This window comes from Microcaecilia unicolor, chromosome 2 (genome assembly GCF_901765095.1).
Source record: "Microcaecilia unicolor chromosome 2, aMicUni1.1, whole genome shotgun sequence".
Lineage (NCBI taxonomy): Eukaryota > Metazoa > Chordata > Amphibia > Gymnophiona > Siphonopidae > Microcaecilia > Microcaecilia unicolor.
Window position 1 is genome coordinate 396,061,797 of NC_044032.1, and position 19,912 is coordinate 396,081,708.

General features: G+C 43.5%; 1 protein-coding gene across 4 annotated transcripts in view; it reads left to right on the forward strand.

The window, feature by feature from the left end:
• The window catches only part of ARHGAP24 (Rho GTPase activating protein 24), a 912,569-nt gene that overhangs the window by 869,468 nt on the left and 23,189 nt on the right, over positions 1–19,912 (forward strand). For all 4 annotated transcript variants that reach the window (XM_030190600.1, XM_030190603.1, XM_030190601.1 and 1 more), the window contains 2 exons: positions 7,535–7,608; positions 9,824–9,945. In XM_030190600.1, coding sequence (XP_030046460.1) covers positions 7,535–7,608; positions 9,824–9,945 — 196 coding nt within the window. The remainder of the gene's footprint in view (positions 1–7,534; positions 7,609–9,823; positions 9,946–19,912) is intronic.

Consider the following 19,912-nt stretch of genomic DNA (forward strand, 5'->3'; position numbering starts at 1 on the left):
GCAGATCATCTCTAAATCATTAAGAGTTCTGGGCTGTCGCTTGGCAACTCGCAGCTTCAGCTCCCTCCATAAGTTTTCAATGGGATTAAGGTCTGGTGACTGGCTAGGCCACTCCATGACCCTAATGTGCTTCTTCCTGAGCCACTCCTTTGTTGCCTTGGCTGTATGTTTTGGGTCATTGTCGTGCTGGAAGACCCAGCCACGACCCATTTTTAAGGCCCTGGCGGAGGGAAGGAGGTTGTCACTCAGAATTGTACGGTACATGGCCCCATCCATTCTCCCATTGATGCGGTGAAGTAGTCCTGTGCCCTTAGCAGAGAAACACCCCCAAAACATAACATTTTCACCTCCATGCTTGACAGTGGGGACGGTGTTCTTTGGGTCATAGGCAGCATTTCTCTTCCTCCAAACACGGCGAGTTGAGTTCATGCCAAAGAGCTCAATTTTTGTCTCATCTGACCACAGCACCTTCTCCCAATCACTCTCGGCATCATCCAGGTGTTCACTGGCAAACTTCAGACGGGCCGTCACATGTGCCTTCCGGAGCAGGGGGACCTTGCGGGCACTGCAGGATTGCAATCCGTTATGTCGTAATGTGTTACCAATGGTTTTCGTGGTGACAGTGGTCCCAGCTGCCTTGAGATCATTGACAAGTTCCCCCCTTGTAGTTGTAGGCTGATTTCTAACCTTCCTCATGATCAAGGATACCCCACGAGGTGAGATTTTGCGTGGAGCCCCAGATCTTTGTCGATTGACAGTCATTTTGTACTTCTTCCATTTTCTTACTATGGCACCAACAGTTGTCTCCTTCTCGCCCAGCGTCTTACTGATGGTTTTGTAGCCCATTCCAGCCTTGTGCAGGTGTATGATCTTGTCCCTGACATCCTTAGACAGCTCCTTGCTCTTGGCCATTTTGTAGAGGTTAGAGTCTGACTGATTCACTGAGTCTGTGGACAGGTGTCTTTCATACAGGTGACCATTGCCGACAGCTGTCTGTCATGCAGGTAACGAGTTGATTTGGAGCATCTACCTGGTCTGTAGGGGCCAGATCTCTTACTGGTTGGTGGGGGATCAAATACTTATTTCCCTCTGCAGAATGCAAATAAATTCATATACTTTCCACAATGTGATTTTCCGGATTTAATTTGTGATGTGCTATCTCTCACTGTTACCAATAACCTACCCTTCAATTATGGGCTGCTCATGTCTTTGTCAGTGGGCAAACTTACAAAATCAGCAAGGGATCAAATACTTATTTCCCCCACTGTATGCCTGGAATAGACTTCCTGAGCCGGTACGTCAAGCTCCATCTCTGACCGTCTTCAAATCTAAGCTAAAAGCCCACCTTTTTGATGCTGCTTTTAACTCCTAACCCTTATTCACTTGTTCAGAGCCCTTAAGTTATCATCATCTCTTTAATATTCCTTCATCTCTTGTTTGTCCTATTTGTCCTAATTAGATTATAAGCTCTGTTGAGCAGGGACTGTCTCTTCATGTTCAAGTGTACAGCGCTGCGTACGTCTAGTAGTGCTTTAGAAATGATAAGTAGTAGTCAAAAGTGATGTGAGAGACTGATATCAAATTTGAGCAAATGTGTGTTTGCAGTTATTGCTGCTAAAGGTGGTACAGCTGGTTATTAAGTTTAGGGGGCAGTTACTTTTTCACATGGGTGATATGGGTTTTGGATAACTTTAATTTTAAAATTGTGTTTCTATGTTTACTCAGGTTCTCTTCTGGCAGGGGTCTGTGGATCATCCTTTTAATTGTCTACAATTTAATATTTGGACAGATTGTTTTCATTTTGATATGTCAACAAGGGTACTTGGCGTAGAACTAGATAACATGCTTAATATGCAATCTCATATCAACTTAATCGTTAATAAGTCTTTTTTTCTTGTTGAAAAAGTTGCGGTAAATCAAGAAATATTTTACCACCTTCACCTTTAGATTAGTGGTTCAATCTTTAATCCTTTCTAGGATCGATTATTAAAGCAGTGTTTTTTTCAGTTTGTACCAAAGCTTCATTGCATAGTCTACAGATAATACAGAATACAACGGCTAGACTGATTTAGTCTCTGAATCGATTTGATTCTGTAGCACCATATTTGTTTGATTTGCACTGGCTGCCGGTGAAGTTGAGGGTGCGTTTAAGCTTGGGACTCTTATTTTCAGGATATTGCATGGTGAGGCCCCATACTATCTTGTAAAAATGTCTAAGTGCTTTGAAAATGAGCCCCATGTCTACAACATTTTCCATCGGTATGTAATGTTAGATTTAAGTAGATTGTCTACTTCTATTTCTTCTAAGGCAGTATCATGTTGGATTTCCTTACCATTAGAACTTCAATTGATAAGAAATTATTTATATTTTAGGAACTTTTTTAATTTCAAAAATATCTTCAATTCATAGGAACTTGTCCTTAGTTGATGTTCTTTTATCATTACTGTACCTATTAACTGATTAATTAACTGATTAACTTCCTGAGCCTGTACGTCTAGTTCCATCTCTACCTGTTTTCAAATCTATGCTGAAAACCCACCTTTTCACCACTGCTTTTGGCTCCTAACCACTACTCAATTCCCCTATCCTTGTTCCTTCTCACCCAGTACTTTCCTCGCCCTTAATTGTCTTGTCTGTCTGTATTTTTAGATTGTAAGCTGACAGGGACTGTCTCTCTGTGTCAGGTGTTCAGCGCTGTTCAACCCCTGCCAGCTGAGGTCCTCTTCTTCCGGCGCAAGGCTTCTTTCTGTTTCTGTGAGTCTGAGGACGTCAGACTCACAGAAACAGAACAAAGCCTTGTGCCGTAAGAAGAGGACCTCGGCTGATGGGGGTTGGGGTCCCCCGCCAGCAAAGGTAGCCGATGGCAACAGCGGCGGCGGGGGAGGGTTGGTGGCGGGAGGGGGGTCGAGAGGGTCGTCGGCAGGGGGGTCCAGGGCCAAATCAACGGGGGCCCAGCCCCCCGAGACTCCATGTAGCTACGCCACTGGTATAAGACACCTAAAAAATCTGCATGGTAAACATTTCTGGGTAAGCGTATTCTAAGCGTTTTTGTGGTATCTATTCTATAAAAGAAAAAGGGTGACTAGTTTCCAATATAGAATATTCGCATCACAAGTGAAATAAAGGCATATAAGGTCCCTTTTATGAAGCTGCTGCAAAAGAGGGCCTGTGTTGGCTTTGGAGCATGTTTTTGACGTGCGCTGAGGGCCCCCTTTTTCCACAGCGAGTAAAAGGCAGGTCTTCCTTGTTTTCAGGAAATGGCTGTGTGGCAAGTGAAGCACTTGCTGCATAGCCATTTCGGGGGGGGGGGGGGGGGGGGGGGGGGGGGGGGGGGGGGGGGGGGGGAAGCACTTACTGCCACCCATTCAAGTGGAAGTAAAGGCTCCCGCGCTAACCCAGCGGTAACCGGGCAGCATGCGACACTGACTGATTACTGCCGGATGCACACCAGTGCACGCGCACTGGGGGTGGGAACTACCGCTGGGGGTGGGAACCCAGCAGTACTTCCCTTTTATCAAGCTGTAAGCCCGTGTTGGGCTTACCACTGCTTTGTAAAAGGACCCCCTATGTTGGTGCAAGCACCCTGTTGTAAATGCTTGTACCTAAATGCTGGAGATATGTGAATAACATATAATAGTCTATAACAGGGGCGTAGCCAGACTTCAGTGGGAGGGGGGGGTCCAGAGCCCGAGGTGAGGGGGCACATTTTAGCCCCCCCCCTGAAGCCGCCGCCCCCCCTCCCCCACCATTGCCGGCCGCCACCACCAACAACTTTGACCCTGCCCCCCCTGCCAACGACCCTCTCGTCCCCCTCTCCCGCCGCCAACCCGCCCCCGCTGTCGCCTACCTTTGCTGGCAGGGGACCCCCAACCCCTACCAGCCGAGGTCCTCACCATCAATTCCTCTAAATGCTGTGGTTCAAAATACGTATTCATGCTCCTAAAATTTAACAAAAGACGTTCAAGGACATTTTTAAAAGTCAGTCCTAAGGACAATGCGTACCTGCCATTATTCTCTAGTTTTTATATTTTTATTGGTTTTCAATACAATACAAGCAAGAAGCAACAACTATGCAACAGGAATCATAAACGGTTGTACAAAGTTGATAAGAAAGAAAGAGAAAAAAAACCCCATTACATTAAAATGCCATATACATCTAATGAGCAGCGGCTAGTGATACTTAGCACAGCGTGTTACATTAGGAGTTTTAAGTAGAGGAGTGTGGTAGCCGTGTTAGTCCACTCTTAAGGTTATCAATAGAAATCAAACAAAATAAAACATGGAAAAGAAAATAAGATGATACCTTTTTTATTGGACATAACTTAATACATTTCTTGATTAGGTTTCGAAGGTTGCCCTTCTTCGTCAGATCGGAAATAAGCAAATGTCCTAGCTGACAGTGTATATAAGTGAAAACATTCAAGCATTGCTATGACAGTCTGACAGGGTGGGAGGATGGGGGTGGGTAGGAAGTATGCATGGGGACATCAAAGCATATCATTGATATTCTAACAGGATGGGTGTGGATAGGAGAGGGGAGGGTGATCAACAGAGACATACAGCTTTATGGTTTATAATGGGCTAGGAACCCCAGGTCCTTGTTAAGTCCTTTCTGTTGAGTGTTAAAATATTCAATCATTCTGACTTCAAAGGTCTTACGTTCTTGTATGGTTTTAAAGTTACCTTTCAGGATTCTCACTGTGAAGTCACTGGTGCAGTGTCCTGGTCCTGTAAAATGTTGCCCAACAGGCGTGGGAACCCTGCTGGCACCAGTATTGTTTATATGATGTCTATGTAAATTGAATCTTGTCTTAAGCATCTGGCCTGTTTCTCCAATATAGCATCCTTCATTACATTTTTTACACTGAATGATATATACCACATTGGAAGATGAGCAAGTGAAAGATCCCTTTATGTTGAATATCTTTCCTTTGTGGATGACTTTGGGGTCCTGTGAAATATTTTGGCATAGTTTGCAACTGGATAAATTACAGGAAAGTGTGCCCTTCTGTTCCTTTTCAGTCTGTGAAGGAAGTTTACTTCTGATTAGCTTGTGTTTTAAATTGGGTGGCTGTCGGAAGGCCAGTACTGGTGGGGATGGGAATATCTCTTTCAGTAATTCATCCTCCTGGAGTATAGGTTGTAGATCTCTTATGATTTTCCTCAGTTTTTCCAGCTCTGGATTGTATGTCACTACAAGCGGGATTCTATCTGTGGATTTTTTTCTTTTTGTACTGTAGCAGATTCTCCCTGGGTGTTTTGAGGGAGGAGGCAATATTCTTGGAGATTATTTTGGGGTTGTAGCCCTTCTGTTTGAAGGATTCAGTCAGGGTTTTAAGGTGTCTGTCTCTGTCCCCTGGGTCAGAGCAGATACGGTGGTATCTTGTGGCTTGGCTGTAAATGATGGATCTTTTTGTATGTGAAGGATGGAAGCTGGAGTTGTGGAGAAAGCTACATCTGTCTGTGGGTTTCTTGTATACAGATGTTTGTATACAGCCATCACTGATTGAGACCATGGTGTCCAAAAAATTGACTTTTTCTGGGGAGTAGTCAATTTTGAATCTGATTGTAGGATGGTATGTATTGAATGCAGAATAAAATTGTTTCAGAGTTTCTTCACCCTCCGTCCAAATCATAAAAATGTCATCGATGTACCGGTAGTATTTTAGAGGTTTGGTCTGGTGTGTATTCAGAAATGTCTCTTCCAGCTCAGCCATAAAAAGGTTGGCATATTGGGGTGCTGTCCTGGTGCCCATCGCAGTGCCCATTATTTGCAGATAGATATCATTGTTAAAGTGGAAGTAGTTGTGAGTTAAGATGAATTTGATTAATTTTGTAATAGTTTCTGGTGAGTATTGATGGTCCAGTGTGGATTTTTTTAGGAGTCTTCCACATGCAGCTATGCCATCCGCATGTGGAATGTTGCTGTATAGTGATTCTACATCCATTGTGACCAGAAGGGTGTTAGGTGGTAGTTGCTTGATATTTTTCAATTTATTCAGAAAGTCTGTGGTGTCTTGTATGAGTTTTGAAATAAGATACAAGTGAAGACCATTTCTCCTCATGCAAAGCAAACTTAAATGATTTTTAAAAAAAACATTAGCATTAGTGCGCACTGTAGAATTTACAGCCAGAGCAGCTAAATATTACCACCACTATGGACCAGATTCTATAAATTGATGCCAGTTACACATATCATAGGTGTCACTAATTGGTAATTATGTGTGAATGTGCAATAGGTACAATTCTAGAAAGCAGTGCCTAAGTAATATTAGCTGGATTCTATATAGCGTGCCTAGCATTCTGCGCTGAAATCTAAGCGTATTCCCTAACAACGCACATAATTTAATTGGCTTATCAAGCTAATCACCGTTAATAACAGCACCTAACAAGCAATAATGAGCACTAAATGCCAGTAATTAGAATTTACACGCACAACTTGCTAAACGTATTCTGCAATTAACTGCGCCTAAATTTTAATGTGCATATTTCAAAAGGGGTGGGGAAATGGACATTTCGTGGGCGCTCCTAAATTTACATGCATAGTTACAGAATATAGCCCAGTGCACGTAAATCTATGCGCTGGGATTTACGCCACATTTTCATTGGTGTAAATGGAGGCATGTAGTTTTAGGCTTGGGATATCAACTAAGCATATTCTACATACTGCACCTACATCTAGGTGCCGCTTATAGAATACACTTAGCCACAAATGTTGACTGCGCAGATTTTGTAGGTGTCTTGTAAAGAATCTGGCCCATGGCACATAACTGCTGGGGGGCCTATATGTGGGCGGAGCATGAGCGGGCCATGGGTGTGTCTTCGTGATGCACTTAATTTAAAGAATACGGTCAGTTGTGTGCAACACTTGATTCATTTGCACCTGTCATCAATATGGTGTAAATAGTCACACCTAAACTTGGATGCGCCCATACCCCATCTACACTAGTTTTCTATAACAGCATCTTGGCACCCAGATGCTGTTACTGAATTGGCCCCTAGTGTTCAGCATGGTGCCCCTAAATGGATGGGCCAGTTTTTATTGAATTGCCTTCTCTGCGTATAGCCCACACTCCTAACCTTGATAGTGCTGAAGCAGTTTGAGAGATTTTCACTGGCACTATCTGGATAAAGACATTGAAAACTGTAAGCCAGCAGATGCAAGTTTACCAGTCATTGGTAAACATATAAGACCTTTATATTATTGACCCGTGTACCTCTGAAAGCTGTGACATGAATCTTTCTGATCCTTGGTTATGTCTATAAAGATCAACCTTCCGAGCAGAAGAACCATCAGGACTGCCCAATAAAGAGCTCAAAGTCAAAACTAACAAGTTTAGCACCATTTAACTGTACAGTACCCAAACTGGTAATAAACTGGAGCTATATTTATATTTACCCACTCTCATGATCTGTCAAAAACCATGAGTAGTCAATAATAAATGGCAAACAAGATTTAAAGTTACTTTTTTCAAATTCTATTTACTTGTGTTACTCATATATTTTTATTGGTTTATATTTTTTTTCCTATAGGGAGTGAAGGAATTAGTGAAACAAGTGAAGAGCCTGCCACCAGCCAACTACAATCTGTTGATGTACATATGTAGGTAGGGGGTCTTCCAAAATAATGCACATCATATTTCTGTACAGCTAAACACTTTCAGAATCTGAAGTCCTCTTATAGAATCAAAGCCCAGGTTTTCCAATAAATGTAGGGACCAGGATCACACTGTGGTCTGAACTGCTCTGCAGGAAGCTCTAGTTCAGGTCTCCTGTCTTAGGTTGACAGATTGTGGCCACATCATGACACACAGTCATCCCAGATGCCAATCTTCAGCCTTGGAGGCAAGTATGAAAGGCATGTTGACATTCACAGACGTAAGTTTACACATTAAAACTGTTGTTAAGAGGTGATAAATGGGTAATGCGCATATTTTTCCTTTTTGGCCCAGAGGTGGTGAAATGCCTTTTTACTTGGAGGGGCTGAGTTCAACTAGCTCCACCCCCAATACCCATCTTAATTTCTGACTTTCCATTTACACTTAGGGGTAGTTGTGTAACATTATTTTGTATGTGCACAAATATGCACATAAACAACCTGTTATAAAACTTTTGACTGGCATAAAAGTACAAGGCTGGCAAAAAATATTTTTAAAGGTTTTTTTAGGGGGGGAAGGGGGTTAGTGACCACTGGGGGAGTAAGGGGAGGTCATCCCCGATTCCCTCTGGTGATCATCTGGTCAGTTCAGGCACCTTTTCATGGCTTGGTCGCAAGAAAAAATGGACCAAGTAAAGTCAGCCAAGTGCTCGTCAGGGACGCCCTTCTTTTTTCCGTTATCGGCCGAGGACGCCCATGTGTTAAGCATGCCTGAGTCCCGCCTTCGCTATTCTTCCAACACACCCCCGTGAACTTTGGTCGTCCCCGTGACGGAAAGCAGTTGAGGAAACCCAAAATCGGCTTTCGATTAAGCCAATTTGGGCGACCCTGGGAGAAGGACGCCCATCTTGCGATTTGTGTCGAAAGATGGGCGCCCTTCTCTTTCGAAAATATGCCTGATAGGGAACAATATCTTCAGGATGTTAAACTGCGCTATACAGGAGTCAGATTATGTGATATGACTTGGTGCAGGTTTGAAGACTGATGATATTCCTGGATATTCAATGCCAGGCCATGTTCAGGCACCAGCATTGAATATCCAGTTGTAGGTTGGTTGCTAAAGCATATACGGTTAAATGCAATAGTCAGCCCTTGACCATATCAGCTGAACCTCTTAAAGATAGAAATGCTAGTTATGCAGCTCAATTTAAGTGGCTATCTTATGCAGTCCAGGACTGAATATCAGCACTTAACCACATAATTGCCAACTCCGCCCCCAGATTACCCATAAGTTAGCTGGTTTCGGCACAGGCTCTAACCGCAAATATTCAGATAACTGGTTAGGCACCGATGAGTATCAGCGGTTACCTATAGACAACTGATTTAAGCAAGCAGTAGCCTCTCCTGTCTGTTGCAGGGGCGTATCTGCGTGGGGCCACAGGGACCTGGGCCCCCGCAGATTTCGCCCTGGACCCGCCTACCACCGCCAACCCTCCCCCGCCATTGCCGTGGGTACCTTTGCTGGCGGGGGATCCCAACCCCCGCCAGCCGAGGTCCGCTTCCTCCTGCTGCTTTTAAGTTCTTCGTCCTAGGCTCCGTCACTCCGTGCTGTTCAAAGAAGCTGACGCTGCTACCTCAATCCACTTTCGGAGTCTGACGTCGCTGCACGTTGTACGTGCAGGACGTCAGACTCACAGAAACAGAATCTGGAGGCAGGAGGCAGAGGCAGGAGGAAGCGGACCTCGGCTGGCGGGGGTTGGGGTCCCCCCGCCAGCAAAAGTAGGTGACGGTGGCAGGGAGGGTCTGCAATGGTGGCCGGGGAGGGGTCGGAAGTGGCGGGGGGGCTATAATGTGCCCCTTCTCTCTGGCTCCGGCCCCCGCTACCGCCGACTTTCAGATACGCCCCTGGTCTGTTGTAATCGTTTTGAATATTGCCCAGTTTATTTCTAACCTTTCCATAAGACCCCCTGGGTCACACTTGATGGATTCCCTTAGAACTATCTTCACCACCGCAAGGTCACTTCCAAGCCTGCATGTTTCAGATGGGCCTCTCTCTTACTTCCACCAGTTCATGTGGTTCCCCTTGGCAATCTCCTTATGCACAATGATCTGTCCTGGGTGTGGCTTCATCCTGTTCATTGTGAAATATGACTTTGTTTCATCTGGTATCATACAACCTTTATTCCCATGTGCTATACTAATTGTTTGTGCTGTGTGCATTATAGGTTCTTAGATGAAGTACAGTCTTATTCAGGAGTAAACAAAATGAGCGTGCAAAACCTGGCTACTGTATTTGGTCCCAACATCCTGCGGCCAAAAGTGGAAGATCCTTTGACCATCATGGAAGGTAAGTTAGCAATAATCTCACTAAAACGTTTGAAATAGTAAAATTAACACAGCATCCCTATATGCCATTGGTTTCAGGTTGCAGTTGTCCTGGTGTGTTGGGTTCCATTTTCAAAATGGAAGCAAATACGGACTCTGTTCTTAATGGCTTCCTGTGGAGAATTGTGGGAAGGAAAGCTTTGGGTAGAACTGTGTAGAAATGCCTGCCTGTTTAATAGCTGGTTTGTACACTCTAGAAAATATATGGTGTCAAATACCTACATAATGGGTAAATTCATTGAGAGCCAGTAACTTGAAGAGAGAAAGACTGAAGGAGGAAGTGTTGTTGAGGGCAAAATTGAAATGGCTAGAGATGGAGCACAAATCTATCTTTTCAGACAGGGTGTTGCAGGACCTTCAGCAGGTAAGGAGAAAATTATTGATGTTGGAAGCTTAACAAACAGAACATTCACTAGAGCTAGTGAAGCAAAGATTTTTCAAGGAGGGTAATAAGGCCAGTACATTATTGGCAAATAAACTGAAGAAGGAAGAGCTGGAAGACTCAAAAATATTGAAAGTCAGAGATCAAGCGGGAAAGATGTGTCAGATGGATGCGGATATAAGGTAGTGCTTTCAGGTGTTTTATGAGATGTTTTACAGGAATGAGGAGAAATTCAGGAAAGATTGTGAACCCAGTAGGGACAGAGAAAGTATCTGCATTGAATATGTAAACTGCTTTGGCTCTACCACAGAAAGTCCATGAACCCCTTCTCCATCCCCTTGATTTACATCAAAAACAAACAGGGAAAGCATGCAGAGCATGGCTCATAGAATTCTTTGCAGTGGGAGGCACCTATGGCTGGTAGTTCCTAGGAGTGGATGCATTTTGAGGAGTGGTGGGGTTGTTTGTGTGTGTGGGGGGGGGGGGGGGTCCAGCAATCCCTGTCCTCTTTGTAGGATGCCATTATTAAATAGAAACCTCGCTCCTGTTCCTTCTGGCCATGTATTGCTCTCATTATTTCTTAATGTGCATCTTCTACGTGATATGTCTTCTAAACAAGATAATTAATAAGCTTTTGCGCCCATGAAGCCTTTTGCTTCACTAGTTGTCATTATGCTTTCAGCTCACCTGAAAACATTTTTTCTTTGTTTTCTGAGTTAAGTTCTTAGGAAACACATGACATTTTACTCCAAATTCTCACATTATACACTTGTACTATAACAGTTTTTTCTTTAATCGCATATCTTTTCTAACTAGTGTCAACTGTATATATTCCATTTTTTGTCATATGCTCTTTTTTCCATATTCTATTTTTCTTTTTGATTTTCCCTTTTTGGGAGCAATCTAGGGGAATGGGAGCTTTTTTTCCTTAGATCAGGGGCTTAACTAGAAAATGTCATTTTCTAAGTATCAGAGTACTTCACTTGAGAGATATTTCATGGTTACAAGAGGAAATACTGGGAGGATCTCAATGTCTTGTGTAGTTTCATCCCTTATCAGTTTTGTCTTCAAAACAGCTGGGAGCTACAAAAGCAACGCCTTAAATATAACAGTCACTGCTTTAAACTTTATGTGATGATATTAAGATCTGCAACAGAGAGGATATCTCTGAGAATGCAGACAGAAAGAAAAATGACCTAAGGAATCTTGAGGACTGGTCAAATAGTTGACAAGATTGAATACAAAGAAATTCAGAATGATGACATTCCAAAATCCAAAGGAGATGATGGAGGAGGGAGAGGCTGAGACAGACCCCAGGATAATGGTGTCTGATGATCCCAAGGAAGCTAAGCAATGTGATAGGATGTTGGCTACGTCAGAGGGATACTGGACTGAGAGAAGCAGAACCAGTTGAAAAAAGGAGGTAATACTGCCCTTGAACAAATCGTTGGGGAGGCCTCACACAGAATACTATGTTCAGTTCTAAAGGCCTTATCTCAATAAGGATATAAGGAGGTTAAAGGTGGTTAAGAGAAAGGCAATCAAAATGATACAGGATCTGCAAGAAAAAAGAAATATATGAGGCTTGAGGATTTGTGTATTCAGGAGGAGGGAAGTCATAATCTCACATCACTCATACCTTCACTCACAGAAATATGTATACCATATGTCTTCGTGTCTTAATATTGCCCTTTAAGCTTCCCATTGTCTCCTTCCTATGTTTCAAGGTTTGTGTTCCATTGTTATATTCCTCAACGATACTTCGATTGTCTCGCATAACTCTGCACAATGTAATCCATAACCAAGTTGTAACAAATTGTATTTCCATTATTCATATCATATTGTAAGCCACACTGAGCCCGCAAAAAGGTGGGAAAATGTGGGATACAAATGCAATAAATAAATAAATAAAATATAAGAGATGATACAGACATTTAAAAATGTAAAAGGCATGAATACGGAAGGAACAGATCTTCTCAAAAGAAAAGGACATTGGTGAATTAACGGACATGAAATGAAACTACAAGAAGGCAGATTCAGCAACACTATCAGGAAATACCTTTTCCCAGAAAGGGTGATGGATGACTAGATTACACTTATGGAAGAGATAGAATCACTTGAGCAAATTGTACATTTGAGTAATATGTGCAGCAATTAAAATAAATAGAGCAAGTTTCAGCACTGAGACCACTCTATGTGCTCTGATACATAACATAAACACCCTTAGAGCCAAGGGGAAGAAAGCAGTCATCATGCAGTTCGACCTCTCAAGCGCCTTCGATATGGTAGATCACAAATTACTCCTGACGATCCTGAACAGGACATGCACTAAATTGGCTTTGCTGCTTCCTAACAAGCAGATCTTACCTCATTAGGATGATTGGAACATACTCAGAAAGATGGTCCGCATTCTATTCAGCATCCTTATGGCCTCCCTGGGATACGCCCTTGAAGCTATGGGCTTCAGAGCATTTATATAGGCTGACAACTTCACCATACTAATTCCAACAAAAGATGACATTCACTCAGTAAAACAACACTTAGAGGACTGTATCACCCTAATCACAAACTGGATGGCAATGAACCAATTAAAACTAAACTGTGATAAAACAAAATTCCTACTGACAGGCCATAACACAACCATAGAACAAAACAGTTCCTTCGTAGTGAATGGTTTACCATACAAACTAGAACCCTCCCTCAAAATCCTGGGCATTACAATAGACCAAAACTTTTCCAGGGAACCACAGGTGAATAGGACAGTCAAGTCTTGCTTCTTCCAAGTGCATAACTTCAGACAAATACGGAAATATTTTACACAAAAACACTTCAGGCTTGTGGTACAGGCTCTAATTGTAGACTAGACTACTGCAATATAATCTTCTTAAACTGCCCTTAAACTCTAATACACAAACTACAGACAACACAAACACAGCCATAAGACTAATCTATGGTCTGAAAAAATCCGACAGGGTTTCTCACTTGTACGCCCAGCTACACTGCCTACCGGTAGAGGCCAGAATCATCTTTAAACTCTGTTGTTTTGTCTTTGAAATCTTTCAATGCTGAGCTCCTCAATACATGTTCTCTCTAATCACAACTGTGCACTTAAACTACGAGACAAAAAACTCTCCAAAATTGGCTTTCCCTTCCTTAAAAGAATTTTGACTCAAGAGACTTTTCTCCTGCCTATTCTCCTACCAAGCCACCAAATTCTGTAATGCTGTACCGAAACCAATGCTCAACTGCTACACTCAATTTTGTATTCTAGAAATACGTCTTACCAAATTCCTCGTACATCTGGTTCCCCAACATGACATTTTTAATACGTCTAACTTAAAACTGAAGTCCCTTTCTGTGCATTAGACTGACTTATCTACCTACTAATCTGCTCTATAATCTGCTATGAAACTTGTCTTCCCAATGTAATCTTGTTGATTCTCTTTGCTCTGTAATCCGCTCTGAACCTACTACTACTACTACTATTTAGCATTTCTATAGCGCTACAAGGCATACGCAGCGCTGCACAAACATCTCGAGGTGTGAGCAGAAAATAAGCACCTGGTAAAGTAAAGTACAAAGGGGATGGGATTTGATATACTGCCTTTCAGTGGTTAGAATCAAAGTGGTTTACATAATACATACAGGTACTTATTTTGTACCCAGGGCAATGGAGGATTAAATTACTTGCCCAGAGTCACAAGGAGTTGTAGTGTGGGAATTGAACATGGTTCCCCTGGTTTTCAGGCTGCTGTACTAATCATTAGGCTACTCCGCCACTTTCCTAATGACAAGAGGATGACAGGTAAAGCCATGGAGTAAGCTGCATAAAGCACTGATTTTGTCTCCATGCCTTCATTTAAGTTTACAGCCTGCATATAATAACAGTCAGAACCTTAATCACATAATTGGGTAGACTGAATGGATTATTTTGGTCTTTATCTGTTGTCTTTTATACTGAGGTCAATGGTCAGCAGGGCAGCCAAAGCACATCTTTTAATGGGTAGCTTATCCGTTAAAAGTTATACTGATATTCAGTGGTGCTATGTGTTTCACGTATTCACACTGAAAATACCAACTTAATTTAAATGGATAACTTATCAATTTGGTTGTTCCTACTATTTCTGAGGTCATACTCAAATGTACAAGTTAGGTAAGCTGTGACTTTCAATGTACATAGCCACAGAGACAGCAAGATCCTCTTTCACAGTGGTGTTTAATTTCTAAAATGGGTTCCCACATTGTTAACCTTTGGGGGAAATATTGAAATGTTTTTACATGGGTTGCTTTAGCAGCAGTGCAGGAAACAGAAATGCACTGTGCATGCCATTGTATTCCTCTTTCATGGCATTTCGCATTGCTGGCATCCTTCCTAAATGGGGAAAGGCGAGAATGTACCATTGCAGTGTCTTGTCCAGTTCATCACTTTCCCAAGTGTTGCTTTTGGTACCTGTTTCTTTTCCCAAGGCAGGACACTGTTCCTGCTTCTCTTTGCACAGCAAGACACACAATCAGAGAACACCAATAGAAGACTGTCCACTATTCTCCTATGGCAGGAAATCTGAGCCATATGGCATAAATAGCTGTCTTACGGTTTACCTCTCCTGCCTGCACCACAATTGTCCATAACAACAGATATCGTCACATTTGCTGTTTACAGCCAATCTAGAAAACTGGCACAGAACCATGCAAATAATATTTCATTCTTATGCTGTCTCAGGTTTCTAAGATGAGAGCAGGTGTTGTGTATTGCACTAGACTATTATTCATAACTTTCTAGTATCCAACATAAAGAAGATAAAAAGTGCCAGACTATCTCATGCCAAGAGTCCACTGTGGTCCAGTAAACAATGGGGTCATTCATGCCCTGTGTCCTGCTACTGTCTCCAGAATTTACCTGAGCATTCAGGTTACATTGCAAACTTTGTTGACTGCCACTGGAGCTCCAGAAGCTGTTTTAAGCCACTGCCACTACCGTTACTGCTCTTGATAAACTGCTGTTAAATGCATGCAGCACTGAAGTCCTTCAGAAGGTGGTTGTATGCACGCTATTAGTAAGAGCTATTCCCTTGATTTTTCAGTGACATTGCACCCATTGGAGCCGACTCTGTGGGTGCTGTGGGTGCTTGAGCACCCCCAATATTGAGAAAATTCCTTGTATGTGTCCAGGGAGGGGTTATTTCCATTGGGCTTAGCACCCCCAATAATTTTGAAAAGTTGGCTCCTATGATTGTACCCATGCTGGTCTGATAAGTAACTGTACAAGCAATGGTATACCTACCTACCTAGATTAACTGTGAAAACAATTGACAAATTGCCTGTAAACCTTACCCTTGTACACTATATTATGCCCTGTTCCTAGGCACCCCTCAGAAGACTGTGTTTACAGTGGCTCCTGGCTTTATTCTTGGGTCAGTGACAGCATTAGCCCTCTTCCCATCTCAATAGGAGGGCTTTCAACTCAAATTCAATAGCCTGAGTCCCATAGCAGCCCCTTTGCAATCAAAAATTTCCAACAAGGTAATGTGCAGGTTTTAGTCATTCATAAAAGAAAATCTTTGTTATAAAGGTTCTTCAGTTCCATTACTCTCAACTTATATATTTATTTATTGTGAACATTTGTTATACCGCCAAGTTGACAAACTGACATCAAGGCACTTTACAAAAACAGTTAATAAAACGAAACTTAGAAAAATACACAAGAAATAAGAAACTGCCAGAGGGAGGGAGAGAATCTAGCACAGCATAGTAACCCATAAGAGAACAGAACCTGTAAGATAGAGGTTAAGGGTAAATGAATTTAAACACAGCAGTTGTTTTTCTCCATACAACCCAGATTTTACCGGAATCTTCTTTTGTGCTCCTGGCTTTCTCTATGCACCATCCTGTGCTTTTCCCCAGGGCTGGGTTTGGGGGATGTAAACAGGGCACTTGACCTGGACCAGTGGTGAATTTAAGGTAGGTGTGTCATGGTATACGCATCCCCTGTCAGACCTGACCCCGCCCCTTAAAATGCTGTCGGCTTCATCCGTGCAGCAGCAGCACTCATAGGCGAGACAGTTCAAGGAGGAAGTCCCAGAGCAGGCCTCAGGCAGCCTCTGAGTGCCACTGCTGTTACCCGGGTGAAGACGAGATGATTATAAGGTGAGGGGGGGGGGAGCAGGGAGATGTGGGGCAGCACATGGGGGGTAGAGAGAGTGGGAGATGCACTCCCTTTAAAAAGTTCCTGGCTACGCTACTGACCTGGACCCCTTGACAGAAGGCCCCAAGTCTGTCTAAGACTAAAGACAGCATAGCCCTGAAAGATTAAGAAACCCCTTACAAATTTCTTCCCTTAGCCCCAGCATGCCTAACACTGGCCCTGTTTTCCCGAGAAAAGGAATCAGTTCCCCAAAGACAGCCAAATGCTGTCCCTTTAGCCTAATTAGGCTTTTAGCAGTTCAAAAGTTTTATATCACTAAATTTTCCAGTTCTATATGCAACTTGTATAATTCCACAAAGAAAAAATAAAAGACTTTTAAATATTCCTCTCTTCTCAGCAGTCTTTAGACTGACTGCCTTTTTATCTGCCTCACAGCAGCCTGTCAAAGCAGTGACCCCTTCCCCTTGATAGTAAAGGCTGTACTCTTTTCTAGCCCTCTCCCTCACTGCTCACAAGCGCATTCAAAAGAAAAATATTCAAAGAAAGCTTCAACCTTTCTAAAACAAACCTTTGTCCCATAAGGGCAGTCAGTGCCTTGTTCTAGGAAATCTATTGAGTCAGAGTCCTGATCTCTGGACTGAGGAAACTCTATTGGATTTCCATCTTTTTAGGGGCTGCTTCTAACTCAAACTGCTACCAGGGTGTCACTACAGCTGCATTGTAACATAGTAGATGACGGCAGAAAAAGACCTGCATGGTCCATCCAGTCTGCCCAAGACAACTCATATGTGTATACCTTACCTTGAATTTGTACCTGTCCTTTTCAGGGCACAGACCATATAAGTCTGCCCAGCAGTATTTCCCGCCTCCCAACCACCAGTCCCACCTCCCATCAGCGGCTCTGGTACAGACCGTATAAGTCTGCCCTCCCCTATCCTCGCCTCCCAACCACCACCCCCTCTCCCATCAGCGGCTCTGGTACAGACCGTATAAGTCTGCCCTCCCCTATCCTCGCCTCCCAACCACCCCTCCTGTTCTGGGGGCTCTAGAAAGTACATTATATCTTTCCAAGGGAATTGCTTGCTTAGCCTGACATACCATGGGCCACTCCGGCATAGGCGGTCGGTGGCCCAACTATTTGGGAAGGCTAAAGTGGGCGGGGTTAGGGGTGGGACCAGGGGTGGAGCTTAAATCCATAATTGTCTGATCACACACAGAAAAAAAATAAATAAAAATAAATGTCACAATTAATACCTTTTATTAAATTTAGATATTAGTTATGTATCATATGTCGAAGAATAAAGTGGTTGCTCAAAGCATATACTAACCACAATCGCTCAACTGCAAAACACTGTGTACAACTTTGTGCAAAAACACACTCTGAACCTTACTGTACCATAAATATTACACTGGGCAGAACCTAATACACCAATATACCACCCATACGGAAAATGCAGACCGTCAACAATATTGAAACAAGGGATCATAATTTCACAATTCTCATGTAGAGCCACAAAACATCCTAATTCATGTTTAATGTGGGATAAAATGTCATAAATAAATAAACTTTTAATGTTGAACACCTAATTCTCAAAGTGGACATATTCCAAACACTATAATGAAAATAAAATGATCTTTTCTACCTTTGTTGTCTGGTGACTTTGTTTTTCTGATTGTGCTGGCCCAGTATCCGATTCTGCTGCTATCTGTTCTCTTAACTCCGTTTCCAGGGCTTCCTTTCCATTTATTTGTTTACTTTCCGCCTTTCTTCTTCATTTCTTGTCCTACATCCGTAAGTAAAAGCTGGGTCCTCCGCAAACTTGACTGTCCAGTGGATCCAGCTTTTGCCTATTTTCTTCATCCATGTGCAGTTTTTCTACTCTCTTCCTTTTCCGTCATCTCATCTCCTTCCTCACTCCTCCCTCCTCCTCCATGTCCAGCAACCCTCCTCTCCCCCTGCCCTCCCCTCCATCCACCCATGTCCAGCAACTCTCCTCTCCCCTGCCCTCTCCTCTCCCCTTCATTCACCATGTGCAGCAACCCTCCTCTCCCCCTGCCCTCCATCCACCCATGTCCAGCAACCCTCCTCTCCCCTGCCCTCTCCTCTCCCCTTCATCCACCATGTGCAGCAACTCTCCTCTCCCCTCCCCTCCATCCACCCATGTCCAGCAACCCTCCTCTCCCCTGCCCTCTCCTCTCCCCTTCATCCACCATGTCCAGCAACCTTCCTCTCCCCTGCCCTCTCCTCTCCCCTTCATCCACCATGTGCAGCAACCCTCCTCTCCCCTTCCTTCCATCTATCCACCCATGTCCAGCAACCCTCCTCTCCCCTGCCCTCTCCTCTCCCCTTCTTCCACCATGTGCAGCAACCCTCCTCTCCCCTTCCTTCCTTCCTTCCATCCACCCATGTCCAGCAACCCTCCTCTCCCCTGCCCTCTCCTCTCCCCTTCTTCCACCATGTGCAGCAACCCTCCTCTCCTCTCCCGTCTGCCCTCGCTCCCCGATAGGCAGCCCTCGTTTCCTTCCTGCCCCCCCCCCCCCCCGTACCTTTAAATGTATTTTTGCTGGAGTCGCGGGCAGCGCCGGCATTGAAGGCATCAGCAGGCTCATCTCGGTTCCAGCAGCCTTCCCTCGCAAGTTGCATGATGGCTCTGCCCTCGTAGAAACAGGAAATACGTCAGAAGAGGGCGGAGCCATCATGCGACTTGCGAGGGAAGGCTGCTGGAACCGAGATGAGCCTGCTGATGCCTTCAATGCCGGCGCTGCCCGCGACTCCAGCAAAAATATAATATTTAAAGGTGCGGCAGGGGGGGGCGGGGCAGCGTCGGTTGGGCTCTCCCCAAGCCTCTTATACGGGGCGCCTATGCACTCCGGCCCTATTGCATTACATCTGTCTTGCTCTCCCCTCTCTCTGTACTTAAAGGTATGGCTCTCAGGAACCTTTGTTTCCCTTTTAATGCTTCAGGGAACTCTCCTTTTCCTTTCTGGCTACTGCTTTCTTAGTCTTCCTATCAGAGCTATCCAGGATTAGGTCCTGTTTCTTACCACAATTAACATATAACTTACAAGGTTGTGTAAGCTTTTCAAATGGATTACAGGAGTGGAAGAGAATGAAGCATCAAGATGAAACTGCCTTTGGGGTTTATTCTGCATCCAGTATAAACAAGTCCCAGCCAAGTGAACTCAACATAGGTCGTGTTTCGGCTCAACAGCCTTCATCAGGAGTAAACTTAAAATCAAAACATATAAAATTACAATTAACAAATGCACAAATGTAAAAATATAAAGTAAAATGATGATATTGCTAAATAAACATTACTAAATAGACAAATGCATAAAAAACCTGCCCCCTTTTTAATGCAGAAAACGGAAAGATGGAAAGATAAAAAAAATAAGCAGAGACTT